Source organism: Carcharodon carcharias, chromosome 3 (genome assembly GCF_017639515.1).
Source record: "Carcharodon carcharias isolate sCarCar2 chromosome 3, sCarCar2.pri, whole genome shotgun sequence".
NCBI lineage: Eukaryota > Metazoa > Chordata > Chondrichthyes > Lamniformes > Lamnidae > Carcharodon > Carcharodon carcharias.
In genome coordinates, this window is record NC_054469.1 from 61,978,977 (window position 1) to 62,002,887 (window position 23,911).

The window sequence follows — 23,911 nt, forward strand, 5'->3', positions numbered from 1 at the left end:
CAATGGGCCGCAGTGCCTTTTTCTGTGCTGTAGACCTCTATGACTCTATTGAAACTTGCCCAGGAATTTTCTGCCACCTGTCGCTGTCACTCCGACAGCTTCAGTTAGGATTCACCTCCAGGGTTTCAATCTCACCTTCTGAGATTTCTCTCCCTGGATCTCCATCTACACTCGAGCTTCACCTTCCAAGCACACTTTCAGATCTTCGGCCACGCCCAGCAGAAACACCACTGCTCCAAAAGGATACCTTTGCCCTTATGGCCCGTAGCACAGAGTCACCAACTTTCGGCTGTCTTCTCGGATCTTCAGTGCTTCTCTTGAGCCTACTTTACTTCAAGCTTGCTCCCAGCAGCTCGCATTTTAACTTGGAGTCCTTTCCTCTGCTCCCTTCTCTCAACTTTACTTAACAGGATCTGTTTCTGGTCTCTGCCCTTTTCCCTTACCTGGGACTGTTTTCTGGGACCTATTTCTGTCCAACTCCCTTTAATTGGAACCTTCCTTGGTTTGGGACCTTCTCCCTGTCCCTCCCCATGTCCTGATCCCTGGGACACCACCTCTCTAAAATGGCACTCCTCTTCAGGTCACCTGACCTGCAGCTTCATGCTGTTTCAATTTTCTTGTTTCTCTTCTGCCCCAATGCACAGTGCCAGTTCCTGGCCCAAAGATGTTAAAATAGACGAACTGCACACGTGCAGCCATTCTTCAGACGGCTCAAGCACAGAAGACCCGAAGACATAACAAAATTCTAACTGTTAGTAATTTCTGAACTCTGAACTCCCGATCTCCAGGTAACTATCTGGAGTTCGTCGCACACTCATCTTTCCAGCTGTCCTGTGATCCTGGATCCTCTTGGTGCACTTACCTCAGGCTGGAGGGTTCACTTCCATGCATGAATGTCTGATTGGAGAGATTGTCCTTTTCTTTAAATCCTGGGTGAGTTCAACTCAGCACACCCCCAGATCTCGCATTTGGATCACCAGATAAGAATGAGAGTTGGGGAGCAGCCTCCCCTCCATTCCTGGGGTTGCTGCAGCCTCAAAAATCTTAAGTGCTGATGAACCTTTCTTATCCATCCTGTGATCCCTTTAATTAGAAATCCTTTTTTTTGACAGATTGGACCTGTCATCTTCCCTGTCCTTCCTAATTCGTCGGCAACCTAGTGGCGGGGTGCTAATGCTGTGGCTGAGTTAAAGGGCTACAGCTAACTCAGCCTATTAGTAAGTTAAATTTCCGACCTGTAAGTAGTCTTGTTGTTCCAGCAGGAACCAAGCCCAAAATATTCGCCCCCGCAACTCCTAAGAAATGGCCTGATATTGGTAAGCTGCAAAGAACAAGATGATTATATTTATATATATTGCAATTCCTCAAACTTTTTGAATGAAGAAGAGATACTGTTGCTTTTTCTGCAAACTTCGATTTGATTAGAATGTTGTAAAGTTTGCACTTTGATTACATCTGTAATTTATTTTGTTTTAGGTCAACTACAAAGACAAATTTAATAAAGAGCTTAAAGGAAAGAGGCATCACTTCAATCCCCAGGAGAGTGCTTCCTTCAAACAATTGCAAGCAGCATCTGTTCTTGCAAGTGATGTAAGCAGGATTTGCAGAAAATAATTGCTCACTTTCCTTCTTGTAGGACAAAATTTGGCAACTTCTATATTTGCCCTTTTATTGATTGTTGAATTATTTCTTTGGCTCATTAGCTGAATTGAATGTATGACAAATCAGTTGCCTGGAGTTTTTAAAATGTTTGTGAAGTTTCTGGTAGTACGGTTGCTGCCTGGTTCCAAATATATAATAGGTAATAATGCTGCTGGCCATTGTCCAGTTAGGGCATCCATGCCCAGCTAGTAGTTTTAACCACTACTGTCAGGAATTCTTTTCTAACTAACTAAAAATCCAAGTAGATTAAAATCATTATTTTTAGAAGTGCTCAGGGGCTCCCTCTAAAGTTCAGCGATACAGCTGGTCCCACAAGGATCCATTTCCTTTGAGGTGGGTGTATCAGAAACCCATGATAATGGTCCTTTGTTGAATCTACAAATGTCTCTCAAACGTCAGTTAACAGCAGCTTTGAGAGTAGACTATTGCCAAAGTAACTTGACCTTCATTTGTTAGTACCGTGTGACAGATTTCTGAAAACATCCTGGCCCACAGTTGTCATTAGCATTGTTTTTTTCACAACTGTTTTGACAGGAATTTCAGCTGCATTGTCAGGATTACAAATGCCACAGACAAATGATTTGTTGTTAATTTGGTGGACTAATTAAGTAAATGTTACTAAAAGTGCACATTTTAATATGTTTTGAAAATAAAAGTTTAGGTAAAAGGAAGAAAGCTGGAAACTTAAAATAAAATCGGAAAATGTTGGAAATTACAGCAGGTATGTTGGCATCTGAAAATAGAAAAAAATTGGATAAAGATTTTAATAAAGACCCTTCATCAGATTTGGTGAAGCATCACTGTCTGGAAGGTTAACTAAACTTTTTGGCCTCTAGATGAGACTTACCTGCACTATCCCTCCAGCACATTTTTAATTGAAGATCTTATGTCAGATGAAGGGTCATTGTTGTAGGGTATTGGATATCATTCAGTAGGCCTTAATGAAGTCTTCGTAGTTTTAGCTAGGTTAACTGCATGTATTTATTAACTACAAGAATTATGTACAGTAAAGGGTTTAAGCTAGGAGCTGTCTCCTTGTGCACACGACTCTGTCTAACACTAGACTGACTCACAGGTGCGGGTCATGTGTTCTCTTACATCACTGTGTGGGCAGCACTATAATCAGTCCCACGTTAGCTCTATATGTGCCAGACCTTTATACTACATGCTGAAGGATTAATGTTACCTTTCTCTCTCCATCAATACTGACCAGCCTGCTGAGGGTATTTCCGGCATTTTCTGTTTTATTTAAGTTCCCACCATCACCAATATTTTGCTTTTTATCTTTTATTTTAAAAGGTTGAACTTATTGTTGCAATTATATTTCTGGGACAAACAACGTGTTGAAAGAAAACAGATCCAAGGTTTCTTTTTGTGTTAAAGTTTTGCCACCTACTTTCAGGTGAAATACAAGACTGATCGTCAAAAAATGAATCAGTCCGCATCAAATTTGCCCAATTTGTTGCATCTGGAGCATGTATTGGCAGCCAGCAAGTTGCAAAGTGATGTGAGTATTTTTCTTTGGAATTCCTATACTACTTTGAAATCATGTCCAGTTATGTACTCAGATGACTGCAAATAAAATGTGATAGACAAGTTGAAGCACAATGAAACATCCGTAAGATGCGGTTAATGTATTTTATGTAGCAAAGTAGGCAGAGTTATATGGGGATACTACTAGCATCGGGTACAGAAATGTTCTGTTCTCCAAAACTTGCATCTCCCACACGAGGACTAATGATGAACTTTGTTTTGAAAGAAGTGACAGTAATCAACATGTTATTAATTTGTATCTGTTTTTAGGGTAATGTATTACTCAAAGTAGTGAATCATCTATTTGCAATTTATGTAGAGTAGAACTTGATAATAGTAACTGAAGATGAAATTAGTAAATTGCCTGCCTAGTTTCAATAAAAAATCAGTCTTCATTAACCAACTAGAAAACAAAGCTATAGCTGAACAAAATATCAACTTTTGCAATGTGCATTTTCTAGAATGTTCATAAATTATCTGGTGGTTTAGTGCATCGGAACAGATGTATGCCAAAATTCATTTACATGAAATGCACCAAATTAATGAATTGTGTCTGAGACTTTTCTGCATTGTACTGTATCAGGTTGTGTTAAAAATACACAAAGCAATGGATTAAGGTGACATATCACATTTCAGGTCGGACTGATATTATCGAAGTCACCTTTGACACTTGATGTTAAAAATTTTATCAAAATACTAGACCTGTATTCTTCTTATCCTTGAATTACAACTGGCCAGTAGATCAGTGATAGCTATGGCAGGCAAGTTGATGCACAGGTACATACAAAATCACTTTTATGCTTAAACCACTCACACTATGTATGGATCTAACCATAGTTAAAAGCTGGTTCCTTTATAGGTCCTTTCATTTTGTAATGCAAAGCAGAACAAATTACATAATTGCCTCCTGCAACTGGCAAAATCAGCAAAAACAACTTTATAAATTAACTTTTTCCTGTACTTTCCCACATCATGCACCTTCCCTGCAGAGGTCAAGTGGCCAGCCCCTAATGACCTGTCAATGTAACCCTGAAACTGAGCACTCTCAGGTGCAGTAAGAGTTAATTTCAGCCTCCTGTGTTATTTCCCAGCCCAATATTTTTTTCTTTATCTCCAGTGGAAACATTTGTCTGCTCCTTTTGCTTGCCCATGAAGTCACGGCTGAGACTGGCAATCCGACAAGTGAAGGCTAATAGGCATCAAACCACTCACTGCAACCTGCAGCCATATTGGGGTTCTTCTGTGTAACATATCTTAAATATTTTTTGAAAGAAAGGAAAATATTAACGGAAATAATTTAGCAGCAGGTGGCAGCACTAAATGTTTTTGATTTCACTATGTGGTAAAACAGTCGAAAAATTCTAGGTAAATACAGCTACTCTTGACATTTTTTGTCTTAAATTTTGTTTGTAGCATGAATACAAGAAAGAGTATGAAAAGGCCAAAGGTCATTACCACTTGGCACTAGATACTTCGGAACGGCTTCATCATAAGGAGAATGCGATACTCCAGAGTCAGGTATTACAAGTTGTATGTTCTGGCAAATCAAAAACCAGAAAAAATGTTATTTTCCTATCAGACCTTTCTCCTGGATCCTCTTGAATATTGCAGATCAAATATAGAGAAGAGTATGAGAAGAGTAAAGGAAAGTCAATGCTGGAATTTACTGAGACTCCAAGTTATGAAGTAGCAAAACAGGCACAATGCATCCAGAGTGAGGTAAAGAAATAGATTTTGGATTACTTCTTTTATACTTTTTAAAATACAGCTTGTACTGTTATACCCATAATGAAACAAGGCCTCACCATGAAAAGGTGATGAGAACGACCTGTTCTAATTGTGAGGATAGTTTCACTGAGCCGTAAGTGTTAATAAACCTAAATGTTCACTGGTGTAAACGTTGGTATTATGGAATGTTACTGGGGATGAGGGACTTCAAAAATGTGGAGCAGTTGGAAAAGTTAGGGCTGTTCTCCTTGGAACAAAAAAGATTAGAGGCGACCTAATGGAGGTTCTCAAGAGGAATAGAAGCTTTGATAGAGTAGATAAAGAAAAGTTATTCCCTCTGGCTAATGAGCCAGTAACCAGAAGGCATAAATTCAAAATCATTAGCAAAAGATGTGCGGCAAAAGGGGAGATGAAGTTTTTTTCATCGTGAGTTGTTGGGACCGAGAATACTCCATTGGGAAAGGTGATGCATGCTGCTTCCATAAGTAATTTTAAGAGAGTTGGACAGGTACTTGAGGATGAGGAACTTGATGAAGGTGATGAGGTGATGATGAGCTTATAAAGTAGGTATGTGAGATTAAGCATGATTGCTCTTTCAGTCAGCACAAACATGATGGGTCGAATGGCCTCCTCTACTGCAAGTTTCTATGCTTCTATAAATCTCAAATATGATATCTTGCCAAATACTTAACTGCCCACAAAATAAAGGACTATTTTTCTTTAACATAAATCATGCCTAGTGAATGTGAAAATTCTGATATATGTGATCTTGTACCAACCAACAGAAAGAGTACAGAAAAGATTTTGATGAATGGATTAAACTGAGTGCATCAGTGGATCTTGATATGACCCCAGGTTACTTGCATGCCAAACATGCCACCAGCCTCCTTAATGAGGTAATTCTCAATCATAGTAATATATATTTATATATATAATGCATACAGTTCAAGGTGTATTTCTCTTCTATAGATGAAGAGTGCACTATTCATGTATTTGAAAAAATATAAGCGTTGAAAGTGTTAAACAGTTACGTCATAAACATTTTGCACTGTATTGATCAGGAATATGTACATTTACTTAAAGAATTGCCTTATTGTGCTTTTCATTTCATTATCTTTAATAAACAAAGTTGACGTGATGATTTGTTAGAAGATTTCTTGTGCCTGACGCGATGCCTTTCCATGTCAGCTGGCAGCAGTTACACTATGAGTGATGCTGTGTTCTTCCTACTTTATTTTTATATACCACCCATACCATTGCAAGACATTCTATTTAAAGGCCTGGAAAAAACTGGCAGAGTAAAGCCAAACTTGAGTCCAGGATCAGAAACTGGTTCCTCCAAATGGGAGTCTAGGATTCCGAGAACACATTCCGTATTTGAGTATTGCTGAAGAAAAGAGATATTTTTTGTCAAAGCCTTTTCGCTTGCCTTCATCAGGACAATTCACAAGAAAATACCAATGTCAGGGAAACAACAATTTATAATGTTGGAGAAGAGAGTGCTGATTGGTTGGCCCATGGACTCTGATTGGTAGAGGCATTGCCATGGAGAATTCACCAGGTGATGGTGACTGACAGTTAACTGCTAAGCATTGTTTGAAATTTAAAGCAGGCAATTGGACTCTGGCCAAGACATTGCCCTGCGGAATGAACCACTGAATGGCTGTCACTTATTTCGTTTAGCTGAAACAGGTGTAATGTGTGTACATGTTCTTTCTGTCTGCAAAGGACAGGGCCCTGTGTATTAATACATACAGCTTCCAGTACATGCAAATGCACCACACTGTGAACCTGACTGACCATTTTAAGTTGGTGTCAGCGTAATTTTTAGCACACTGAGGATTATTTAGCAAATGTTGTCCAATCACAGAATAACATCTAATGTTAGACACTGCGTTTTGCAAGCACGGGCTGGCTGGTTACGGTCTGTACCTTGTCTGTTGCGAACGGCGGCTGGGACACGCAGTTCGATACGATCTGCCAGTCTTTGCAACATACAGCCTACATACCTAGCATCACACTGGCACTGAAATTCATATACCACATTACTCATTTGTGTCATAGGCAGAACGTCTTTTTGGCTTGATGGCAGCATCCTGTAAGTGGCAAATACCACTCATGTTGTTCCTGCATAGTAGCAGTGTGAACTAGCTTCACCTACTGCTCAAAGTTTTGAGATACCTTGCCCTCCCAGGTAGACTGGGTATTTTTCAGGACCAAAAGTGACAGCCTTGGGCCAGTTCATGAGTTTGCATGATATACAGTGTGAAATGATCTGTCACACTTTTTGAGAACTGATCCTTCAAAATAAAATATAATTCTAAAGAAAAATGGTCCACCTAAAAAATATTAAGTAACATCCCATGTTGTTATATGTTCTGCTTTAATAATGGATTTGGAAATTAAGGCCGGGATTTTGTTGGAGCAGTGGGGACCATGATAAAGGGTTCAAAAGCCAGGGGCAACCCCGCCTCAGCCTTTTGTAGGACCCCCGGCTGCATTTCTCGGCTGTTGGCAACTAATAACAAGCTGTTAGGACTCCAGTCCTTTTAAAGGACACCTGTCCCCAGGATCTGTTGGCCAGTAGCTCTGCAGTATCATTGGGAGTGGGATGTGAATGGGATACAGATGGGTTAAGTGAACAGGCAAAAATTTGGCAGAGTATAATGTGGGAAAGTGTGAGGTTGTTCACTTTGACAGGAAGAATAGAAAAGCAGAATATTATTCAAATGGAGAGAGACTACAGAATGCTGCAGTGCAGAGGAATCTGGGTGTGCTTGTACATGAAAACCAGCATGCAGGTACAGCAAGTAATTAAGGAGGCAAACAGAGTGTAGGCCTTTATTACAAGGGGGATGGAGTGTAAAATAGGAAGTCTTGCTACAACTTGGCAGGTGAGACCATGCTTAAAGTAGTCTGCACAGTTTTAGTCACCTTACTTAAGGAGGGATATACTTGCATTGGAAGCAGTTCAGAGAAGGTTCACTAGGCTGATTCCTGGGATGAGGTGTTTGTCTTATGAGGAAAGGTTAAGCAAGTTGGACAGTTCTGTTGAAGAGTCATACAGACTCGAAACATTAACTGTGTTCCTCTCCGCAGATGCTGTCAGACCTGCTGAGTTTTTCCAGGTATTTTTGTTTTTGTTTTGGACCTGTACTCATTGGAGTTTAGAAGAATGAGAGGTGATCTTATGGAAACATATAATGTTCTGAGGGGGCTTGACAGGGTTGATGCTGGGAGGATGTTTCTTCTCATGTGAGAATCTAGAAGTAGGGGACACAGTTTAAAAAATATAAAGGGAGATTTAAGATGGAGATGTGGAGATATTTCTTCTGAGTTGTTAGTGTTTGGAATTCTCTTCTCCACAAAGCAGTAAAGGCTGGGTCATTGAACATATTCAATGCTGAGTTAGACAGATTTTTGGTCTACAAGGGCATCAAGTGTTGTGGGGGCAGACAGGAAAGTGGAGTTAAGGACACAATCAGATTAGGTCTGATCTTATTGAATGGAGGAGCAGGCTCAAGGGGCCTGATGGCCTATTTCTGCTCCTACTTCTTTTGCTCTTTTGTTAAAGGTAAGAACATTTTAATACATTTTACCTCATGACATAATTGAGCACAGGCATCCTGGCAAGACAGTGTTATAAACAATATTCCATTCTTTGTTTTTAACTAACTTAAAGAAGTCTTTGTTATTACTGTAAGGTGGTCCAGATGTAAGCTGATCCACCTGAACAAATTTTGAACTTCTTTCAGTGTTTTATTAGCTTAACCTCCACTCATTTCTATTGCGTGAAATTCTTAATAAGAGTAAGTTGTACTTCCTTGGAGTTTTCTTTACAACTATAGTACATTCCTAGTAGTAGGCTGAGGTTGCCCCAAATGTGTTTGTCTCCTAGTCTGCTACATTTTTCAGCCATTACAGGATTACAATAAAAGCTTGTAAACATGTACACAGTACATTTGTGAAAAAGGGAATTAAAATTAAGTTTCAACTTCTTTTGAAAAGGCATATGGGAATGGCTATAGAATTTTCTCAGTTTGGTATTTAAACTGAACATTTCACAGGATATTCAGCGTGATGCTACACTTCTGTATTGCAGAATAGCCCAAAAGATACAAGCTACAACCTCTTATATCTATAGAATTGCTTCATTTATATTGCATCAAACCAGACTAAGATACAAGCATATTTGCTTTGCTGTTTGAAAATCATTGTAAATTACATTTCTCGGACTACTACCTACCTGAGCAACTGGGGAAGACAATATATAGACCTGTACCGAGAACCTAAAGTTAGGCATTCAGGCTGCCATGGTCAATAGCACAGTTCCATCTACATCTGAAACTAAGCACCGCTTGCTATTGGAAATGATACTTTCATGGGCCAGTACCTTCTGTGCGCACTGCTACTGATGATACTAGTATTGCCTCATTTATTTTACCTTATTGCGGCTGACTTGGGACTTCTGGCAGGAACTGAAAAATAAATGAATCCTAAAAGAATGTAAATGCTTTGATTTACAACGTTTTAGATAAGTTGCTTTGGTCAAAAGGCGTTTTTGAAAAAATGGAACTTTATTCTTAGGAGAATTCAAGTCATTTATTCCAAGTGCAACATCCTAAAAATAAATATAAAAGATGAGTTAAGCTCACTCAATTACCTTTTCAGAAAGAATACAGAAAAGACTGGGAAGAAAACATAAAAGGAAAAGGAACAACTTTAGTGGAAGACACACCTGACATGATTCGGGTCAAACATGCATCCCAGATATTAGATGAGGTAAATGTACCTAATTTTGATATGATTCAGTTGTCACTGTATTCAAAACATCTCCCAGATTGAACCCCTCTCTTTGCAGTGGAATTGAATAAATAGTTTAACTAGTAGCTATTGTTTTGCACTGATTTTGTTTTCAAAAAGATGGCTTGAACAAACTGCCAATATTTTCTTTAGAAAGAATATAGAAAGGACTGGGAAGAAGGTGTAAAGGGAAAAGGACTCTCTCTGCTGGAAGATACACCAGAAATAATTAGGGTAAAAAATGCATCCCAGATATTAAATGAGGTAAATTCACTTGATCATAATATGATTCAGCCTTTCATGAATTCAACATATTGTTTGCAAAATGTCATCTCATTATGTTTAAAGGTTATATAAATGTGTATGAATACCAGATACTAATTTTCATTGATGCAGAAAGAATACAGAAAAGACCTTGAAGTCAAAATTAAAGGCAAAGGGATGGAACTGAGTTCTGATATTGTTGACATGAAACGTGCCAAGAAAGCATCAGAAATTGTCAGTCAGGTAAATATGGACCACAGGCAATTTACATGTTCAGTCAGTACAAATGTTTTCATTATACTGCTTGTCTTGATCCTGAGGTTATTGTTTTTTTCCTGTAATTATTGATATAATTATAAAATATATTTTTGAGAATTTTCATTTAATCTAGTTAATATATTCTGTTGTGACATTTTTGTTATACAAACTAAAAGTGATCAAAATATTGATTAATGCTTTTCTAAACACATGCTCAAACTAAATGTAAGTTGATGCTGATAAGAGTTAATAATCTTATAGGTATGAAATATTAATAACAGTAATTATGACACTGAAGTGTTTTGGAAGTGTGTGAACAAATATTTCAGCTTAACTATTTGCAGCTTGTGGGACCTTGTAGTGCACAAATTGCAGCTGTCTTTACCTGCATAATCTACAATGACTGTATGAAGTAACCTAATTGGATATGAAGCTCTTTGTGAAGTCCTGAGAATATGTGTCAGGTGCAATGTAAACACAAGTTCTTTTTTCATGAACCAATGGGGACAACAATAATGGGAGGGCATAGGGAGGGCCATCTAGGTAATTTTACAGCTCCGTTGCCCCACCCCACCATGCCTGCAAAGTCTGCCAAAGTGGTCCTGTTAAATTCAGCCCCTTTGGCCCACATCCCATAATTCCTTTGGTTGACAAAAAATCTTATCAATCTCAGAATTTAACAATTGACCTAGTACTAGTCGCTGCCTGTGGAAGACAGTTCCAAACTTCTACAGAGAACAAACTACTCTTGTCAGTGTAAACTTTGACTTTCTCTACTCTGAATCAGTGAATTTCGGGTTCTTGGCTCATTCCAGAGCCTTCAGTACATAGCTATATCAGGTACTTTGGTACTTTACTGAGGTGCTTCTGCATTGTCAGAGGTAGCATCTTTCAGATGAAATGTTAAGTTGAGGTCCTGCCTGCTTGTTCAGGTGAACATAACAAATCCTACAGTGTTATTTGAACAACAGGAGAGTACTTCACCACCTTGCTCTCACGCTTACATTTCTGTCCTGCTGCAATGTTCCGCTAAAGCTCAATACAAACTTGAGGAACAGCCCCATATCTTCCAATTAGGCACTTTACAGCCTTCTGGACTCAATATTGAGTTCAACAATTACAGACCATGAATCCTGTCCTTCATTCTGTTTCTTTTTTTAACCCCCCCCACCCCCCACAAGTGCCAGTTGCTTTCTTGTTTTCTAGTTTTTGCTTTCAGACAGTGCTATTCATCTTCTTCTGCTAACACTCACTCTGGACCAATCGTTTATTTCTTTACTACAACTAGCACTGCCCCCTTTGCCTTTTGTTCCATGAAATCTTTGTTATTTAATCTCTCCCACCCTCTATCCTAACCCAGACCTTCCCTTTTGTACTTCCTCCACTTCCCCGCTTTCAACAGCATAAAACCCTTCACATTTCTGCTTCCTTTCAGTTCAGTTTCTCTCTCCACAAATGCTGCCAAACCTGCTGAGTATTTTCAGCAGTTTCTGTTTCTACCTCAGACTTCCAGCATCCGCACTATTTTGCTTTTATTATAGGACAGTACTTCTGGTACCCTCACCCATATTTCAGCTAAAAAAAAATACAACTTCGAGTCACAACTATTTGCAGCTTGTGGGGCTTTGTAAGTGCACAAATTGCAACTGTCTTTATCTACATAATCTGCAATGACTGTATGAAGTAACCTAATTGGCTGTGAAGCTTTGTGATGTCTTGAGAATATGTCAGGTGCATTGTAAACACAAGTTCTTTTTTCATGAACCAATTGAGATAATAATGGATTCTGCGTTTTAATTTATTCAGCTACAATTGCTTTTTATTACAGGCAATGTATAAGCAGACATCTACCTTGGGGCAAAATAAGTATGGAACTGTTACAGACACACCAGAGTTGATGCATGCTGCACGTGTAAAGGACATTTATAGTCAGGTAGGTAACAACTAGAATTACGTTTGAAAAGACAAGGAATTGATCGTAAGGCAATAATATGCCAATGTTTATAATAATAAAGGAAAACTGAATTAAAAGCTGAAAATTGTAAAGCAATTCATTGGCATCCGTAAAGATAAAATACTAAGTTATGATGATTCAGGTGTGTACTTTGATCAGATATTGCAAATTAACCTATCATCATAATTTGATTATCCCACAGAAAAAATACAAAGATGAAGCAGAAAAGATGTTAAGTATGTGCACTACGATAGCAGATTCTCCAGAAATCGAGAGATTTAAGAAAAACCAAAAAAATCTTAGTATGGTAAGTATGCATGTCAAAGTTTTTGGAGCTATTTTGGTGAAAGGAAAAGGAATTTTGGCTCCCTGTCTGGATGAAGAACAGGGCTGTAGGGAGGATGAGCCAACTGACCATAGCATCATGGCACAGGAGGCCATTCAAGAGAGGGGAGCAAAAAGACAAGTGGTGGTTGTAGGGGATTCTATAATAAGGGGAATTGATAGCATCCTTTGTAAGGAGGATTGAGAGTCCCGCATGGTATATTGCCTGCCCAGTGCCAGGGTGAGGGATATCTCTGACCGGCTTGAAAGGATATTGGAGAGGGAGGGGGAGAATCCAGTTGTTGTGGTCTACGTCGGGACAAATGGAATTCATTGCCACAGAAGGCTGTGGAAACCAGGTCATTGAGTGTATTTAAGACCAAGATAGATAGGTTCTTGATTGGTAAGGGGATCAACGCTTATGAGGAGAAGGCAGGAGAGTGGAGTTGCGAAACTTATCAGCCATGATTGAATGGTGGAGTCGACTCGATGGGTCAAATGGCCTAATTTCTGCTCCTATGTCTTATGGTCTTATGGTCTAAGGACGAAAAGAAGCATTAAATGGGTGCTGGACTAATAGACACATTAGGGCTGGGATTTTCAAAGGGCCATGGTGTGGATGCTGAGAATCTGGCCAGTAGTCCGTTAGAAAAATCAGGTTTAAAGAGGTAACAAAACCATGGATAAGGATGGAAATACGTAGGCTTAGCGGTGGCAGTGATACATGATCACAAGCTCATCTTTGGGTGTCTGCAGATCAGTGTTTATGGCAGGCACTGAAGACAATGCCTTTGGTCTTCCCAATATTTAGTTGGAGGGAACTTATGCTCATCCAGAACTGGATATCTGACAAGCAGTGTGACAGTTTAGATGGTGGAAGGGTCAAGAGAGATGGTGGTGAGGTAAAGCTGGGTGTTGTCTGTGTCAATGTGAAAACTGCTTCATTGTTTTCAGATGATGTTGCCGAAGGGCTGTATATAGATGAAAAATAGGATAGAAAGGAGGCAAAAAAGGTAACAGTGTAGGAGGGGAATAAGAAACCATTGAACGTGATTCTCTGGCTATGATTAGATAGATAAGAATGGAGCCAGACGAATACAGTCCCACCCAGTTGGACGGCAGTGGAGAGGCATTGAAGGAGAATGGTGTGGCCAAAAATATCAACAGGTACAGACAGGTTGAGAAGGATGAAGTGAGATAATTTACCTTTTGTCACAGCCACATTGGATGTCACTTGTGAATTTGATAAGAGCCATTTCAATACTGTGGCAGGTGCTGAAACTTGATTGGAGGATTCAAACACGGAATTCCGGGAAAGATGGTGATGGAGTTGGGAAATGATGGCATGTTCCAGGACTTTGGAGAGGAAAGGAAGGTTGGAAATGGGGCTGTGCTTCACAAGGACACAGTGGTCAAGGGTTGTTTTAGTTTTGAGGAGAGGGGTGATGATGACAGAATTGAAGGAAAGAGAGACAGTACTTGAAGAGAGGGAACTATTAACAATTATGTGATTCTGTGATATTGTTACAGTGCAGAAGGAGGCAATTCGGCCCATTGTGTCTCTGCCGGCTCTCGAAATGAGCATTATGACTCAGTGCCATCCTCCTGCCTTTTCCTCGTAACACTGCATATTGTTTCTATTTAAATAATCATCTAATGCCTTCTTCAATGCCTTGATTGAACCTACCTCCACCATACTCCAGGCAGTGCATTCCAGACCTAAACCATTCGCTGTGTGAAAAAGTTTTTTCCTACATCACATTTGTTTTTTTTTCAAATTATTTTAAATCTGTGCCCTCCCTTTCTCGATCTTTTTATGAGCAGGAACAGTTTCTCCCTATCTACTCTATCCAGTTCCCTCATGATTTTGAACACCTTTATCAGATCTCTTCTTAGCCTTCTCCTCTCCAAGGAGAACAGTTCCAGCTTCTTCAATGTATTTTCATAAGTGAAGTTTCTCATCCCTGGAGCCATTTTTGTAAACCACTTCTGCACTTTCTCCAGTGCGTTCACATCCTTCATAAAGTGTGGTGCTCAGAACTGTACACAACTCCAGGTGAGGTCTAACTAGCGTTCTATGTAAATTCAGAAAAACCTCCTTGCTCTTGTGCTCTATGCCCCGAATAATAACGCCCAGGATACTGTATGCTTTTTTAACTGCTCTCTCCACCTGTCCTGGCACCTTTAATGACATATACACATATACACCCAGGTCCCTCTGCTCCTGCACACCCTTCAGAGTTGTACCCCTTCTATTGTGTCTCCACGTTCTGAGCAAAATGAATCACTTCATACCTCTCTGCACCGAACTTGACTTGTCACCTATCTGCCCACTCCTCGGCCCAAACTTCAACTTCATCAATGACTTTCCTTCAACCATAAGGTCAGTAGTGGGGATGTTCGCTGATGATTGCATAATGTTTAGCACCATTTGCGACTCCTCAGATACTGAAGCAGTCCATGTTCAAACACAGCAAGACCTGGACAATATCCAGGTTTGGGCTGACAAGTGGCAAGTAACATTTGCGCCACACAAGTGTCAGGCAATAACCATCTCCAACAAGAGAGAATCCAACCATCACCCCTTGATGTTCAATGCATTACCAAGACTGAATACCTAAATATCAATATCTTGGGGGTTACCAGAAACTGAACTGGACTAGCCATGTAAATAATCTGCTTACAAGAGCAGGTCAGAGGCTAGGAATCGTGTCATGAGTGACTCACCTCCTGACTCCCCAAAGCCTGTCCACCTTCTACAAAGCACAGGTCAGGAGTGTGATGGAATACTCTCCACTTCCCTGGATGATGCAGATCCCACAGTACTCAAGAAGCTTGACACTGTCCAGGACAAAGCAGCCCACTTGATTGGCACCACATCCACAAACATTCACTCCCTCTACCACCAATGCGTAGTGTACCATCTACAAGATGCACTGCAGGAATTCACCAAGGCTCCTTTGACAGCAAGTTCCAAAACCATGACCACTACCATCTAGAAGGACAAAGGCAGCAATTAGATGGGAACACCCACCTGGAAGTTCCCCTCCAAGTTACTCACCATCCTGACTTGGAAATACATCACTGTTCCTTCACTGTCACTGGGTCAAAATCCTGGAACTCCCTAACAGCACTGTGGGTGTACCTACATCACATGGACTGCAGTGGTTCAAGAAGGCAGCTCACCACCACCTTCTCCAGGGCAACCAGGGGTGGGCAATAAATGCTGGCCCAGCCAGCAATGCCCACATCCCGTGAATAAATTATTAAAAAATGGGGGCTTCAGAGGCTTTTGATCCAGCTGCCATGGACTCTGTAGTTTATGTTGAGCAAATGGAACAGTTTTTCATTGCGAATGAGATTGAAGAGGAAAAGCAGGCCTCAGTATTTCTTAAGTCATTGGAATGAAACATTTCACTTTATTGAGAAAGCTCATTGCTCCTGACAAGCCAGCAGATAAAAGCTTTTAAAGAGCTTGTGGACGTTTTGAAAAAGCACTTGGATCTCAGACCAGCAATTATTGTCAAGAGAAGAGAACAGCATGAGAATGAATCAGTTTCTCAGTTCCTGGCTGAGTTGAGAAAATTAGCGGAACATCGTGACTTTAAAGGTGACCTGGAAGAAGCGTTGCATGATCGCATGGTTTGTGGACTAAGAAATGAAAGAATTCAGCGTAGATTGTTCGCGGACACTGAAGAAAGCGTTCGAGATTGTGCAAGGCATCGAAATGGCAGAGAAACAAGCTGGAGATTTGAAAGCGCATTCTAACAGTGCTGAAGTTAAAATAGTAAAGCCAGATTTTACTCGCTTCCAAACATATTACTGCTGTAATGGAATAGGGCATAATGCAGAAGCCTGTAAGTGGAAAACCCTTGATTGACGCTACTGTGGGAAAAAAAGGACACATACAGCATGCATGTAGATCAAAGGCTGATCACAGTAAAGCAGTGCCACCAAGAAAAAAGGCATCAAGAGGAGCACACAGACAAGTCGCGCTTGAAAATAAACAAGCAGTTTAAAAAGATGCATTACTTGGAAACAAAACACTAAAATAATGTGAGCCCAGACGAGACAGAATGTGAAACTAACAGCGAGAATGCAGAAGAGCAATTGTATTGCATTCCGTCTGATCTGGAACTAGATGAAGAATTAAAAGTTTGCATTGCCTTAAATGGTAAAATGGTTGAAATGGAAATTGACACTGGAGCATCTGTTTCTATTGCTTCAGAGAAAACATGGGAGAAATTTTCAAGAAATATCCATTGAAGAAAGCCCTCCTGTTAAAGCGGATCAAATTTGATTTGAAACGCTGAGCGATACTGTGCTCTCCAAAGGTTTCCACACACAAGGGTTGGTGTGCACCTCAAGCAGTGACTACTGATCTTAAACGTTACTAAATGTGCAGATTTGAGCTGACTCTGCAAATGGTTATTTGTTATGGGGAATTAGTTGTTGTTCCAAAATTCCAAACGGTGTTAAAAGAACTTTACCTCGGTCACATGGGAATCGTCAAAATTAAAGCATTGTCTCGTCTACAAGCATAGTGGCCACACCTGGATAAAGACATCGAAGACATGGCCAGTGATTGCCTTCCATGCCAAAAAAATAACTCTTCTCCTGCACCTGCCCCCTTACATCTATGGGCTTGGCCTGACCACCCATGGCAGGGACTCAGTGTGGACTTTGCCACACCACTTCTCGGACATACATTCCTGATTGTGGTAGATACCCACACAAAATGGCCTCATGTTATGCCCTTGAAATTGATTACTTTAGCAAAAACCATTGCTGCTCTCCAGCATGTGTTCACTACTTTTGCATTGCCGGACCCGATTGTGCCTGACAATAGCACACAGTTCACATCATGTGAATTTCAAACATTCCTGAAAAACAATGGGATCAAACAGATTCTCATCTCGCCTTACCACCCATCCTCAAGTGGTGAAGTGGAGCGCTTTGTCCAGACCTTCAAAAATGGCCATATTGAAGGAGAGGACGCAAACAGATTGGAACTTGAAGCTGAAGAACTTTTTGATGACTTGTGCCTCTACAACCTTTCCACAAGTTAGTGGCCTATAGAATACACCGAGCAACGTATTTAAACCCTTTTTGCTCCTTAGCTCTAGCCAAATTAATTCTGTCCTTGAACCCTCTGGGACATCCTCTTTCTCCAGCACTGCAATGCTCTCCTCAACCAATATAGCCACCCCTCCTTGTTTCCTTCCTGTCCTGCCTTTCCTGAACACCTTGGATCCAGGAATATTTAACACCCAGTCCTGCCCTTCCTTGAGCCACATCTCTGTTATTGCCACAACATCATAATTCCACATAGCAATCTGCACCTGTAACTCACCAATCTTATTTACTATACTCTGTGCAATCACATACATGCAGCATAACCCTGATTTAGACTTCATTACTTTCTCCCTTACTCCGATTCCACCTGTTAACTTACTATTCTCTACTCTAGTGCTATCTGTCTCTCTCAGTATTTTGTGCACACTGGTATTCCTCTTTAATATTCTCTCCTGGTTCCCACGCCCCTGCTGAATTAGTTTAAAGAACCCCCAACAGCGCGAGAAAAATGCCCCACAAGGAACTCAGTCCCAGCTCTGTTCAGGTGCAACTCATTCAGCTTGTACAGGTGCCATCCCCCCCCAGAGCCAGTCCCAGTGTTTCAGGAATCTAAAGCCCTCCCTCCTGTACCATCTTTCCAGCCATGCATTCATCTGCTTATCCTCCTATTTCTGTACTCACTTGCATGTGTCACTGGGAGTAATCTGGAGATTACTACTTTTGAGGTCCTGCTTGCTAATTTTCGACCTAGCTCCCTAAATTCTGTCTACAGGACCACATCCCCCTTTCTACTTAAGTCATTGGTACCAAAGTGGACCATGACCTCTGGCTGTTCACCCTCCCCCAAAAGAATGTCCTGCAGCTGCTCTGTGACATCCTTGACCCCAGCACCAGGGAAGCAACATACCATCCTGGAGCCACATCTACAGCCGCAGGAACGCCAGCCTGTTCCCCTAACTAACGAACCTCATATCACTATTGCTTTTCCTTTCTTCTTTTCCCCCCTCTTGTACCGCCAGACTGCTCATGGTGCCACAAACGTGGCTCTGGCTGCACTCCTGTGAGGAACCAACGCCCTCACCAGCTTCAAAAGAGGAAAAACAATTTGTGAGCGGGACCCCAGGGGACTCCCAAACTGCCTGCCTGGTTCTCATGGACTGCCTGGCGGTCACCCGTTCCCTTTCTGCCTCTATGCCCCTGACCTACGGTGTGACCACCTCTCTGAATGTGCCATCCACATAGTTCTCAGCCTCCGAAACCCAGAGCTCACGTTTCTGCAGCTGGTAGCAATTCCTGCACATGTGGTCTTCTAGGTCACCAGTAGTGTCCACAACTTCCCACGTATTGCAGGACACACTAACATGGGAACCAGGAAGGAAAGCTGGGTGGTCAACAGTTTAGTGGGAATAATATCTAGGCAGTAGGAAGTGAGTCTCTTGGACAAAGTGAGCTCAGAAAGAGCACGAGGGGGGATAGGAGCGAAATTGGAGAAAGATTTGAAGTTCAGGGCTAGGGCACGGTGGGACCTTCAAGACAATTTGGCCCAATGGACTAGGGGAAGGGAAGCATATGGCAGAGGCAGTTGATCGGATGGTCTCAATCATAGTGACAAAAAAGCCGTTAGGTTTCCATGGGATAAAAAGCCCACATTTTAGTCCACGGAGTAAACTAGCAAACTGTGCCTCTTCCAAAATGTTTAATAACCCACAGTTAATCTTGAATATGAACATAAGAAATAGAAACATGAGTAGACTATTTGGGTGCTCAAACCTGCTCCACCATTTGTTACAATCATGGCCAGTCTTTTGTCCCAATTCCACTTTCCTACCTGCTCCCCATATTCTTTATTCCCTGAGAGATCAAAGATCTATCAATCCCAGCCTTGAATATATTCAGTGATGGAGCATCCACAACCCTCTGGTGTAGAGATTGCCAAAGATTCACAATCTTCTGAGTGAAGAAATTTCTCCTTATCCAAGTCCTAAATGATTGAGCTCTTATCCCCTTGTGTTCTAGATTCTCAGCCAGGGGAAATAATTTTTCAGTGTCTACTCTGTCAAGCCCCATCAGAATAACACAAGTAGCAATTTATAGGCGATAGTTGCCATTTTTGATCAAGTCTACTGGTTCAATTTCTGCATTGCCATTTATAGGATTCAACTATTTACTTTCTTACTGAGTTACTTATTGTAATTGTGCTATAATTGTCTTATCTTGCTGGGTGCTGTAAATTACTAAATGCAGCATAGTGAAAAAATTGCCCCATTTTTATCATTGGCATTTCTCCACCACTTAATTCCATTTCACTTTGTGTTATAGCTGAAGTACACAGCAGACTTACAGTTGCTTAAAGGCAAGGTAACAGCTGTAAATGAAACACCAGAAATCCGTCTCGCCAAAGAAAACTGCAAGAGGTTTAGCAATGTAAGTTATTTTTGCTCCAGAGTTCGCAATCACCTTCCTTCCCACCCCACCTCTCCTAGGACTTGACTTCAGGCTGATGCCAGTAAGGCAAGCACCCTATTTTCGTTTCTTGGATGAACTGCCTGTGACGGGTGCTGGCAGTTCACTTAGGTTATTGAAATGAGGCCTGACGCCAAATTTTGGGCAGGCCTTTTGCCTCCAGCTTGTTGGCTCACCTTTGGTCATGGGCCTGAGAAGGGACGTTGACCAATTTTCATCTGTCAGCAACAGCTAGGTTAAAAGGAATGTTAAGTATAGATAAAAATAAGTGTAATTAATGTCCGCCATCTTGTACTATCTCTCTTATTCTGACCAACCTTGAATATTTTTGGTCTATCCTAAATTTTCCTGGATCTCAACATTATTGCTTCTCAAAACACACAGTTTAATTGCAGGAAGTGCTGCTTGTGTTGGCACTCCATTAAAGAGAGGAAAACTGAAAGCTTTAAATGGAACTCAGTCACTGTGCTGCTGCGCATTTATTCACAATGGTAGAACCTGCAGTCTTTCCAAGCTAGTTACTCATCTTTGAGTTTACCTTTGCCAGTAAACTCATAAATGTTTTGCTGTCATGGGTTATGATATAAATTCAATCTGTTGATTTGCAAATGCCACAGAATATGCTAAGGTTCTGAGGTATTGTCCTATGTACTTTTCCTACCATAACTGGTAAAATGAACCATGTTGAGCAAACTGAAAGCATTTCATTTTAGAGCCCTGCTTTTATAACAACATTTACTATAGAGCTCATTTACGGTATGTACAGCAGAAGTTCTATTGCTAATCAAATCATTAATGAACATTCATAAAACCTCAGAGAATGCTATGTTCTTACCTGAGAAATGAACTGCATATGGGTAATGTGTCAAATTAAATATTAACTCTATTTATGTAAATGGGACTTAATGGTATGGAGGATAATAGGCTGAAAAATGATGCAATGTTAATGATACACATTGTATTAATGCACAAAATGGCCAGGAAGTTCAGGAGATTAAGAGATATGCATAAGTTGCAAATTTGCAGAATTTGTTGATCGATTTATGCCGCTTCACTGTTTGCACAAACTGCCTAAGCTGTACCTCACTGATAATTATTTTTTCCTTTTGTTTATAAAAACAATTATTAAAGGTGCTTTATAAGGAGGAGGTAGGTCCTGGTACAGCAGTAAAAGAAACTCCAGAAATGAAACGTGTTAAAGAAAATCAGCAGAATATTAGTGTGGTGAGTTAGTTTAGTAATTATCTTTCTCCTTCTCTTCCCTTTCCCTCTTACCCATGCTCCTTTTTTATGCTTTGTTCTTACCTTAGAAATGAACTGCATATGGGTAATGTGTCAAATTAAATATTAACTCTATTTATGTAAATGGGATTTAATGGTATGGAGGATAATAGGCTGAAAAATGATGCAATGTTAATGATACACATTGTATTAAAGCACAAAATGGCCAGGAAGTTCAGGAGATTAAGAGATATGCATAAGTTGCAAATTTGCAGAATTTGTTGATTGATTTATGCTGCTTCACTGTTTGCACAAACGGCATCACACCTGTAGCCTTCCTATAATATTTGAGAAACTGTTTGGATTTACACATTAATTACTCATTAAACCCACTGCAGAAAGTTGAGATAAAGTACTTTTTTAATGAAGTCATAATTGTTGAAACAAAGCCAGTCAAACTCTCTGGTCCATCAAAGTAACAATTTGAACTCTTCATGCTCAGTCATATGAACAGACAAACATACAAAATATGAGCAGAAGTAGGTCATTTGGCCCCTGGAGCCTGCTCCGCCATTCAATAAGATCATGGCTGATCTGTTTGTGTTTCGAATTCCACATTCCCATCCACCTCCAGTAACATTTGACTCCCTTGCCTAACATGAACCTTATCTACCTCTGCCTTAAAAATATTCAATGACTCTGGTACCACTGCCTTTGGAGGCAGAATGTTCCAAAGTCGCACAACCCTCAGAAAAAAATTATTTTTATCTCTGTCCTATAAGCCCTAATTTTAAAACAGTGCCTCCTAGTTCTGGACTCACCCTCAAGAGGAAACATCCTTTCCACCTCCATCTTGTCAATACTGTTCAGGATATTATATACTTGCTATCTGTTTTGACATTTCTAGCTAGCTTGCTCTCATATTCTAATTTCTTTTTCTTGATTAAACTTTTAGTCATTTTCTGCCATTCTTTATATTCTGACCAATCATCTGACCTGTCACTCATCTTTGCGCAGTTATATGCTTTTTCCTTAAGTTTGATGCTTTCTTTAACTTATTTGGTTAGCCACAAATGATGGGTCATCCCATTAGAATTTTTCTTTATAGTAGGAATACTAAATTTCTGCCACTGTTTCTCTATTGACCTATCCCCAACCTAGCACCCCAGTTAACTTCAGCTAGCTCAGCTTTCCTAACCACATAGTTGCCCTTATTTAAGTTTAAAATAGTAGTCTTAGACCTATTCTTCTCCCTTTCAAACGGGATGTAAAATTCAATCATATTGTGGTTGCTGCTACCTAGGGGTGCATTTGTCCTATGCCAATTTGCACATGGCTCAGGTAATAATCCAGAGATTATTACCTTTGAGATTCTGCTTCTTAACTTAGTACCTAGCTTTTCATACTGACCATGCAGAACCTCCTTCCTTGTCCTGCCCGTGTCATTGGTACCTACGTGAACCACGACTACTGGATCCTCCCCCTCCCACTGCAAATTCCACTCTAGCCCTGAGCAGTTGTCCCAAACCCTGGCATCAGGCAGGCAACACAGCCTTCTGGATTCTCGCTCTTTACTGCAGAGAACAGTGTCAGTCCACCTCTTCATACTAATGCTTAACTACCACTGCGTGCGTGTTTGTTCCTCTGGCTTGAATGGCTTCCTGTATCGTGGTGCCATGACCAGCCTGCACATCCACCTTGCCGACCTCACTTTTGTCCACACAGATTGTGAGCACCTCAAACCTGTTTGTCAACTGCAAATTCTGAGGCTTCTCCAATACTGCCTGCTCGGTCCCATTACCTGCCGCACACGCGGTCACATCCTCCTGTCCCTCACTGCTGACCAAAGCAGATGACCCTATTCTAAGGGGTGTGACCGTCTTCTGGAACAAAGTGTCCAGGTATTTCTTCCCTTCCCTTATGGTGCACAGTGTCTGCAATTCAGCTTCCAGATCAATAATTAATAATAGAATTCTTCTAGCTGCTTACAATTTCTGTCAACGTGTTTGTCATGGATTGCCTTGGTGTCCAACAGCTCCCGCAGTGCACAGCTGCAATGTAACATTGTAATCCCGCATGTAGCCATTTGTTAGAAATCTAAAATAAATTACATTTTAATTTTTTTCTTTCTTCTCCTTTCTACCCTTTTTTCTCTTTTAATCAAATCTTTCTTTCCCCATCTTTATTTCTCTTCACCTGATTTGACTCTAATTCTCCCGTTCTGATTATTTTTCTTTTCAGTTGTTCCTCTTTCTTTCTCAATTCTTGAATCTCATTGGTAAAAGAGAGTATACCATTGCCCCATCTTTCACTGAGGTCCCAGATGCATTGTTTCCCTTGCCACAGTGTGAGCTTACACTTGCAGAAAATTATGGTGCAAAGAAATTTTGAGCTGAAGAGTGCAGGCAAAAGTATAACGGCTGCTAGGAATTACATTAGTAGGCAACATATGTTCTGTAGGTAGGAGTTATTCTGCTAGACATCAATGCCTTACAGCTTTAAAAATGTGCTCTATACTGATTTGACCAGTTCAGTATTAAATTCTTAGTAGCCTAGCCACATCCTAGCCATTGAGAGAAGGCTTTAATTCCTCTTTCGCTACTACAGGGTAGATTCTTAAAACAC

The 23,911-nt window shown here is 40.5% G+C and overlaps 1 protein-coding gene across 8 annotated transcripts in view; it reads left to right on the forward strand.

Moving 5' to 3' along the window:
- Positions 1-23,911, forward strand: part of nebl (nebulette) — a 372,808-nt gene that overhangs the window by 281,764 nt on the left and 67,133 nt on the right. For 6 of the 8 annotated variants that reach the window (XM_041183729.1, XM_041183732.1, XM_041183733.1 and 3 more), the window contains 12 exons: positions 1,477-1,590; positions 3,065-3,169; positions 4,609-4,713; positions 4,807-4,914; positions 5,709-5,819; positions 9,595-9,705; positions 9,880-9,990; positions 10,123-10,233; positions 12,077-12,181; positions 12,405-12,509; positions 19,922-20,026; positions 21,197-21,289. The exons of the other annotated variants lie outside the window; for them this stretch is intronic. In XM_041183729.1, coding sequence (XP_041039663.1) covers positions 1,477-1,590; positions 3,065-3,169; positions 4,609-4,713; positions 4,807-4,914; positions 5,709-5,819; positions 9,595-9,705; positions 9,880-9,990; positions 10,123-10,233; positions 12,077-12,181; positions 12,405-12,509; positions 19,922-20,026; positions 21,197-21,289 — 1,284 coding nt within the window. The remainder of the gene's footprint in view (positions 1-1,476; positions 1,591-3,064; positions 3,170-4,608; positions 4,714-4,806; positions 4,915-5,708; positions 5,820-9,594; positions 9,706-9,879; positions 9,991-10,122; positions 10,234-12,076; positions 12,182-12,404; positions 12,510-19,921; positions 20,027-21,196; positions 21,290-23,911) is intronic. 8 annotated transcript variants of the gene reach the window in all.